Consider the following 9635-nt stretch of genomic DNA (forward strand, 5'->3'; position numbering starts at 1 on the left):
TCGGAAAGTATCCAGACCCCTTGACTTTTCCACATTTTGTTACGTTACAGCCTTATTCTAAAATGTATATATATTTTTAAAAATCATCATCAATACCTCATAATGACAAAGCAAAACAAGTTTTTTTTACATTTTTGCAAATGTTTTACAAATAAAGACTGAAATATTATATTTACATAATTATTCAGACCCTTTACTCAGTAGTTCGGCAGCGATTACAGCCTTGAGTCTTCTTGGGTATGACGCTACAAGCTTGGCACATCCTCCCGAGTGGCGCTGTGCCACTAGAGATCCTGGTTCGAATCCAGGCTCTGTCGTAGCCGGCCGCGACCAGGAGACCCATAGGGCGGTGCACAATTGGCCCAGCGTCGTCCAGGGTAGGGGAGGGAATGGCCGGCAGGGATGTAGCTCAGTTGGTAGAGCATGGCGTTTGCAACGCCAGGGTTGTGGGTTTGTTTCCCACGGGGGGCCAGTATGAAAAAAAATTAATTATAATAATAAAACTTTAAAATAATAAATGTATGCACTCAATAACTGTAAGTCGCTCTGGATAAGAGCGTCTGCTAAATGACAAAAATGTAAATGTATTTGGGGAGTTTCTCCCATTCTTCTCTGCAGATCCTCTCAAGCTCTGTCAGGTTGCATGGGGATCGTTGCTGCACAGCTATTTTCAGGTCTCTCCAGAGATGTTCGATCGGGTTCAAGTCCGGGCTCTGGCTGGGCCACTCAAGGACATTCAGAGACTTGTCCCAAAGCCACTCCTGTGTTGTCTTGGCTATAATTCCATTGTGGGACGACACTGTAAGCTGCACCCCAGTAAGCACGGACCGACACCGACGTCTTTTGGTTGTCTTTTTTTGGTCCAGTCCGGACCAGCCTTGACTTCCACGTCCACAGACATAGATTGTTGGTCCGGTGAAGGCCAATCATAGACGTCTATGTTTGGTTCAGATTTGGTCCGGTCTGGGCTATGTGTTGTCTTGGCTATGTGCTTAGGGTCGTTGTCCTGTTGGAAGGTAAACCTTCGCCCCAGTTTGAGATCCTGAGCGCTCTGGAGCAAGTTTTCATCAAGGATCTCTCTGTACTTTGCTCCATTAATCTTCCCCTCGATCCTGACTAGTCTCCCAGTCCCTGCCGCTGAAAAACATCCCCACAGCATGATGCTGCCACCACCATGTTTCACCATAGGGATGGTGCCAGGTTTCCTCCAGACGTGATGCTTGGCAGTAAGGCCAAAGAGTTCAATCTTGGTTTCATCAGGCGAGCTGATCATTGTGAAAAAGAAAATAGCGTACTTCTGTATTTCCCGCTGTGTAAACACATTGATTTTCATTGCAAATAGGATCAGGATAACTCTTGATAAAGTTGGGTAGCTAATATTCAGAGCTTAAATAGCCAAATTGATTAGTCACAGGAATCAGGACTAATAAAGCCAATGCAACTGCCTGTTTTATAAATGTTAGGCCTACCGCATAGATTCATACAATTCCATTGCGGCCGACACTGTAGGCTACACCCCAGTAAGCACGGACCGACGCCAATGTCTTTTCTTGGTCCTTTCCGGAAAGTCTGTCTTTTTTTGCTGTTTTACAAACGGTAGGCCTACCACATGGATGGACATTCATAAAATTCCATTGCGGGACGACACTGTAAGCTGCACCCCAGTAAGCACGGACCGACACCGACGTCTTTTGGTTGTCTTTTTTTGGTCCAGTCCGGACCAGCCTTGACTTCCACATCCACAGACATAGATTTTTGGTCCGGTGAAGGCCAATCATAGACGTCTATGTTTGGTTCAGATTTGGTCCGGTCTGGACCAGCCTTGATTTGGCCCAAACATAGACGTCAATAAATGACCTAATTTCAACTTTCATTCAGAACCGAAAATGAACCTGATTTCAACGTCTGGAAAAAAGTATTTTCAATGTCCGGAAATTACGCATTTTCAACATCCGGAAAGAACGCCTTTTCAACTTTCATTCAGAACCGAAAATGAACCAGATTTCAATGTCCAGAAAAGACATATTTTTCAATGTCCGGAAAAAAACGTATTTTCAACGTCCGGAAAGAACGCCTTTTCAACTTTCATTCAGAACCGAAAATTAACCTAATTTCAATGTCCAGAAAATACATATTTTCAACGTCCGGTAAATACATATTTTAAACATCTGGAAAATACATGTTTTCACCTTTCACAGAACCTAAAATGAACCTAACTTCAACGTCTAGAAAATACATATTTTAGATGTTTTTTTAATATAATTTTGATTACTAGGACTTTTCTAGTTTTTCTGGGATATAGGAGGAAGGTGGCAATTTTCTTCTCTCACCTAGGGCGGAAGAACGGCCCAGGACTGGACCTGTATGTGCATTTATGTGTCAGACCACGCCCACATTAATATTTACTAGTCAATGTTGTCTGGTCTGACCGCCCCCGCTCCCAACTGCAGCATGAAAAATGTGGACCGCGCCGCAATGATCTCTGTCGGGACCCGCAGTGATACAGCCAATCAAGATGCTCTCAATGGTGCAGCTGTATAACTTTCTAAGGATCTGAGGGACCATGCCAAATCTTTTCAACCTTATGAGGTTGAATAGGCACTGTTGCGCCTTCTTCACGACTGTGCTGGTGGGAGAGGACCATGTTTAGTCCTTGGTGATGTGGACACTGAGGAACTTGAAGCTCTCAACCTGCTCCACTATAGCCCCGTCGATGATGATGGGGGCGTGCTCGCACCATCTGTTTTCTGTAGTCCACGATCAGCTCCTTTGTCTTGCTGACGTTAAGGGAGATGTTGTAGTAGTAGTAGTAGTAGTAGTAGTAGTATAATATGTCTTAGAACATATGCGCATCTATGTACATCTCACCGCAATCTGCCAGGCAGTACTTTTACATGATTTCTGAAATCAAGTTTGTAGGGAAAATAAAAGTCAAAAAATCCCAACAGTACAGTATACACTCAGTGGGCAGTTTATTGGGTACACGAAAATGGTTCACTCCTACAGACGTGGCCGTGGCTTGCAGGCAGACAGGCATCGAGGCATTCAGTTACTGTTCGATTGATCGTTAGAATGGGCAAAACGAGTAACCTAAGCGACTTTGAGCGTGGTATGATCGTCGGTGCCAGGTCGGCCTCCCGTGCTTTTCACGCCTGACAACGTAAAGGGTTTATAGAGAATGGTGCGAACAACAAAAAACATCCAGTCAGCGGCAGTCCTGGTGGCGAAAACAGCTCGTTGATGAGAGGTCAAAGGAGAAAGGCAAGAATTGTGCAAGCTAACAGGCGGGTTACAAACTGGCAAATAACGGCGCATTACAACAGTGCTGTGCAAAACGGCATCTCGGAACGCAAAACTCGTCGATCCTCGCCGACCACACCGGGCTCCACTCCTATCGTTAAAAACAAGAAGAAGTGCCTCCAGTGGGCACACAATCACCAACACTAGACAACTGAGGAGTGGACAAACATCGCCTGGTCCAACGAATCCCAGTTCCTGTTGCATCATGCTGATGGCAGAGTCAGGATTTGGCGTAAGTAGCATGAGTCCATGGCACCATCCTGCCTGGTGTCAACAGTATAGGCTGGTGGCGGTGGTGTACTGGTGTGGGGAATGTTTTCCTGGCACACGTTAGGTCCCTTGATACCAACTGAGCAGCACTTCCATGTCCCGAAGAATTCAGTCTGTTCTGAAGGCAAGGAGGTTCCGACCCGGTACTAGATGGGTGTACCTAATAAACTGGTCACTGAGTGTATAAAGAAGATTTGGTAAAGTAAGAAATAATAGAGGATTATTCTTTTTTTGATTTAGTTATCCTCTCTTTTGCAAAGACAAAGACCACAATCTGGAAGTCAGAGTAAAGGTGTAAAAAGCTTCATATTGGTGTCAGTCCCATCCCAGTGGCACAGTGGATTAATTCAAGGGATAACACTCCAAAGCTCCCAGGTTCGATCTCCGCTTGCGACTATCAACAAGATACGGAAAAACTATGTTTGTACAATAAATGTTAAATAAATTGTCATGTGATTCCACATTTCTACATGGTTTGTTGTACAACTAACTTTCTCAACAGTAAGATAACACTAACACAAACCTCCATGGACTTTAAAAAATGTAATTTATCATTTTGGGAACATAGGAATAACATTCAAAGAACATTGAGGGAATGTTTTGTGCACGCACCCTGATTCAAACATTGCAAGTATGCCATCACAACTGGACATATTTTGTGTTTAGGGAACCTATCTCTTGTCATATCCCCACAATGTTCCCACAACCTAAAGACATGTTTTAGGGGCTTTTAAAGAACATACAAAATGTGTTATGGGAACATTCTAGCAACATCAGGCAAATGTTTGTTCAACCTAATAGAAACATTGTAATCATCAGCACAACTGGACAGTTTTTGTGTTTTGGGAACATATCTCTTGTCATGTCCTTACAATGTTACCACAAACTAAAGAAATGTGTAAGGAACTTTTAATGAAAATAACAAATGTGGTTCCTGTAACATCAGGTGAATATTTGTTGCACCTTAAAATAAACATGATATAATCATCTGGACAGTTGTTTAGTTTTGGGAACATATATTTTGTGATGTCCCCACAATGATCCCACCAGACTGTTCCCACAACCTAATGAAACATTTTGGGAACCTTTAAAGAACAGACAAAATGTGTTCTGGTAACGTTCTTGCATTGTCAGGCTAATGGTTTATACGAACATTGTATAATCATCAGCACAACTGGACAGTCTTTGTGTTATGAGAACATTTGCCGCAACATAACAAATGTTCTGGGAACTTTCACAGAAACAATTTTGGTTTGCTGAGTATACTGTATATTGCACTAATCAAACATTGATGTAAAGTCTGTACTATAGCCCAGTGTTTCTCTGGACCACAAGGGGATCCAAGGGGTGCACGTTTTGGTTTTTGCCCTAGCACTACACAGCTGATTCAAAAAATCAAAGCTTGATGATTAGTTGATTATTTGAATCAGCTGTGTAGTGCTAGGGCAAAAACCAAAACGTGCACCCAGGGGCGCCCCAGGACCGAGTTTGGGAAACACTGAGTCATAGCCCTTTAAAAACATTTTGATAACGATGAATCACTCTATTTCTCTATCTCTCTCTCCATCCCTCCGTCCTACACAGTGACCATCACAGCTCTGATACAAACCAATTTCCGTGAGGACTTCCCCTTTCATCTCCAGGAGCTCCCAGCCTTCGCTTTCATTGGGTGAGTCTAAGTTGGCCTCAATTAGCCAGTGAGCTCTTCGTTGCCTCTGTTAGCCAGTGAATGCTGGTGTGAGGGTTCAGGACGATAGCCTCCTGACGTTAGTCACCTAACATGGATAATTCAGCCAGCGAGGTGGTGCATTTAGAACGTCTTATTTTAGCCTGCTGTTACCATAGAAGCGTAGTCTCCGTGCTTACAACAGAACTGAATAGGACCAGAGGCCCCACCCCACCTCTCTCTCTCTATTTCCATCTCAGATGAAAGAACAGCCTTGTGCTTTCCTGCGTGGGCTCCCAAAGAGAAGAAAATCCCTCTCATTTTTCTCCTATTTCCTTCTTGTCTGGAGGATGTCCTTCCACTCGGCATCTGAGGAGTGGAGCTTTGACTCATGATCAAACAAAACATTTGTCTTATCACACTTCTATAGGGAGAGAGATAGAGAGAGAGAGTGTTTGTCTGTACGCACGCCCCTGCATGTGTGTATGTTGGTATCCTCTCCCTCGCCAATGCCTTGATGTCTTATGGGGAAAGTCAGTCAGTGTTTCAGTCAACTCTAACAGAGAGAGAGAGAGAGAGTGAAATATCATCTATTCATCATTTATTCAGGAGTATTTTACATATTTAATTATGCAGGAACATGAATTGATGAGCATTCATATACAGTACTTGGCTGTAACTGAGGGGGAACTTTGAGCTGGGCGATATGAACAAAATCCATATCGTGATAAATGTAACTATTTGCTCGATAACAATAAATACAACGACAAACAAAAAAGTTGTAATTTTAGCGGCAGGGCTATAGACCCTTTTTTTCCCAGTGTCAAGTAGGATAACTGCCACGGTAGCCTATGATTAAAAAAGTATACTATTTCATCTAACATATCCAGGGAATGCATGATTGATATTTTGATGTGTAACCTGATTTCTTTTTGGCTATATAGCCATGTAGGCTCATTGCTCAATCTATCAGTAAATATAGGCTAATGTCCTACAAAAACGTTCCAGTTTGATGTAGGCCATTGCTATTCACTGCAAATGGCGTGCTCTGCTCTGCAAACGCATCAAAACCATACTACAGCCTACTATGTATTTTTCCCACAATTGCATTTTGATCAGTGGTCAAACAGTGCATTCGGAAAGTATTCAGACCCCTTGACCTTTTCCACATTTTGTTACGTTACAGCCTTGCTCTAAAATAGGTTAAATTGTTTTTTTCCCCTCATCATTCTACATACAGTACCCCATAATGACAAAGCAAAAACATATTTTTTTAAATTTAGCAAATGTGTTAAAAATAAAAAACTGAAATATCACATTTACATAAGCATTTAGACCCTTTACTCAGTACTTTGTTGAAGCACCGTTGGAAGCGATTACAGCCTTGAATCTTCTTGGGTAAGATGCTACAAGCTTGGCACACCTGTATTTGGGGAGTTTCTCCCATTCTTCTCTGCAGATCCTCTCAAGATCTGTCAGGTTGGATGGGGAGCGTCGATACACAGCTATTTTCAGGTCTTTCCAGAGATGTTTGATCGGGTTCAAGTACGGGCTCTGGCTGGGCCACTCAATGACATTCAGAGACTTGTCCTGAAGCCACTCCTGTGTTGTCTTGAACTAGTGGGTCGTTGTCTTGTTTGAGGGTGAACCTTCGCCCCAATCTGAGGTCCTGAGCGCTCTGGAGCAGGTTTTCATCAAGGATCTCTCTGTACTTTGCTCCGTTCATCTTTCCCTCGATACTGACTAGTCTCCCAGTCCCTGCTGCTAAAAAACATCCCAACAGCATGATGCTGCCACCACCATGCTTCTCCGTAGGGATGGTGCCAGGTTTCCTCCAGACGTGACGCTTGGCATTCAGGCCAAAGAGTTCAATCTTGGTTTCATCAGACCAGAGAATCTTATTTCTCATGGTCTGAGAGTCCTTTAGTGCCTTTTTGCAAACTCCAAGCGGGTTGTCATGTGCCTTTTACTGAGGAGTGGCTTCCATCTGGCCACTCTACCATAAAGGCCTGATTGATGGAGTGCTGCAGAGATGGTTGTCCTTCTGGAAGGTTCTCCTATCTCCACAGAGGAACTCTAGAACTCTGTCAGAGTGACCATCGTGTTCTTGGTCACTTCACTGACCAAGGCCCTTCTCACCCGATTGCTCAGTTTGGCTGGGCGGCCACCTTTAGGAAGTCTTGGTGGTTCCAAACTTCTTCCATTTAAGAATGATGGAGGCCACTATGTTCTTGGGGACCTTCAATGCTGCAGAAATGTTTTGGTACCCTTCCCCAGATCTGTGCCTCGACACAATCCTGTCTCGGAGCTCTACGGACAATTCCTTCGACCTCATGGCTTGGTTTTTGCTCTGACATGCACTGTCAGCTGTGGGACCTTACATAGACAGGTGTGTGCCTTTCCAAATCATGTCCAATCAATTGAATTTACCACAGGTGGACTCCAATCAAGTTGTAGAAACATCTAAAGGATGATCAATGGAAACAGGATGCACCTGAGCACAATTTTGATTCTCATAGCAAAGGGTCTGAATACTTATGTAAATATGTTTTTTATTTTGAATGCGTTTGCAAAAATGTCTAAAAACATGTTTTCGTGTTGTCATTATGGGGTATTGTGTGTAGATTGAGGAAAATGTTGAATTTAATCCAATTTAAAAATGTGGAAAAAGGGACAGGGTCTGAATGCTTTCTGAATGCACTGTATACTTGTGCATCTCTCTCTCCTTGCACAGTGGGGAGAGGGAGTGAGAGTGGCTCGCTCACACAGCAGCCGACAGCGAAACAGGGACAGGCAGATACTTTCATAGCAGGAATCAACATAATGCATAGGCTATTACTTTTGACCAAATAATGATTTTAGAACAATCTAAAGGAACGTTGTGTAGCAAAATCACTGAGCATTACAGACTTACGCAAAATGCTTTGGTAAGAAGAAGGCAATGCGGGTGTCAGTAATTTTCGGTTTATCGTCCCAGCTCTAGGCTCTGCGACCACTTGGTTTTGGTGGCTGGAGAAACTCTGCCTCTCTGTCCTACTGCCACTTACACGAAGTGGACACATACTGGGTACTTACTTAAAACACAAGCTTATATAAACTGGTCTCTCTCTCTCTCTCTCTCTCTTTCTCCACCCGTCTTTTTCTCCTTTTAATCTCTCCCTGTCCCTCCTCCCTCCACACTCCTCCATCCCTCCCCCCTCCTCTCTCGCCACAGTATTGCCAGTGGTTTTGGCGGGGCATTGTTTGTCTTCCTGAACAGACAGATAGTCCAGTTAATCAGGAACCAGAAGACCATCAAAAAGTTCCTCATGAAGAAGTAAGTCATTAACATCAGACAGTGGCCCCTACTAGGTCCTAGAGAGAGTACCTGTATCCCAGTGTCTCTCTCTCTCACACACACACACACACACACACACACACACACACACACACACACACACACACACACACACACACACACACACACACACACACACACACACACACACACACACACACACACACATATTTAGCTCCATTGATGCAGATCTCTCCACAGCAGAGATAAATGAAGACATTCATCTTGACAAGTGTTTATTAATGAATGGTGTTTACTCATCTCCCTACCAGATGAATTAACGATCCTCTGACTTCAAAATGTATGTCATGTTCTGTATATCACTCAGCCGTGGGAAGGGTTTGGGGACAGTTTGGTTATGAAGAATAAACAGTAATGACTAAGCACCCTCTCTGCTCTCCCTCTCACCCTCCCTCCCTCCTCTCCCTCTCCCTCTCACCCTCATTCCTCTCCCTTTCACCCTTTCACCCTCCTTCCCTCTCTCTCTCCCTCCCTCTCACCCACCCTCCCTCCCTCTCTCCCTCTCACCCTCCCTCCTTCCCTCTCTCTCTCCTCTCCCTCTCACTCTCCCTCCCTCCTCTCCCTCTCACCCTCCCCCCCTCTTCCTCTCACCCTCCCTCCTTCCCTCTCTCTCTCCTCTCCCTCTCACCCTCCCTCCCTCCTTCCTTCCCTCTCTCGCTACTCTCCCTCTCACCCCCCCTCCCTCCTCTCCCTCTCACCCTCCCTCCCTCCCTACCTCCTTCCCTCTCTCTCTCCTCTCCCTCTCGCTCTCACCCTCCCCTCTCTCTCTCCTCTCCCTCTCATCCTCCCTCCCTCCTTCCCTCTCACTCTCCTCTCGCTCTCACCCTCTCTCTCTCCTCTCCCTCCCTCTTTCCCCCTCTCTCTCCTCTCCCTCTCACCCTCCCTCCTTCCCTCTCTCTCTCTCTCCTCTCCCTCTCACCCTACCTCCCTTTTTCCTTTTCTCTCACCCTCCCTCTCTCCTACTCTCCCCTCCCTCTCACCCTCCCTCTCTCCTCTTCTCTCAGGCGTCTTCTGTACCCAGCTCTTGTCACTCTGCTTGTG

The 9635-nt window shown here is 44.8% G+C and overlaps 1 protein-coding gene across 1 annotated transcript in view; it reads left to right on the forward strand.

Moving 5' to 3' along the window:
• The window catches only part of LOC311105612 (chloride channel protein 2-like), a gene marked incomplete at both ends in the record, with an annotated part of 74099 nt that overhangs the window by 29514 nt on the left and 34950 nt on the right, over positions 1 to 9635 (forward strand). The window contains 2 exons of the mRNA XM_084147813.1: positions 5155 to 5239; positions 8451 to 8552. Coding sequence (XP_084003939.1) covers positions 5155 to 5239; positions 8451 to 8552 — 187 coding nt within the window. The remainder of the gene's footprint in view (positions 1 to 5154; positions 5240 to 8450; positions 8553 to 9635) is intronic.

Source organism: Coregonus lavaretus (assembly GCF_964263955.1).
Source record: "Coregonus lavaretus genome assembly, chromosome: 30".
Taxonomy (NCBI): Eukaryota; Metazoa; Chordata; class Actinopteri; order Salmoniformes; family Salmonidae; genus Coregonus; species Coregonus lavaretus.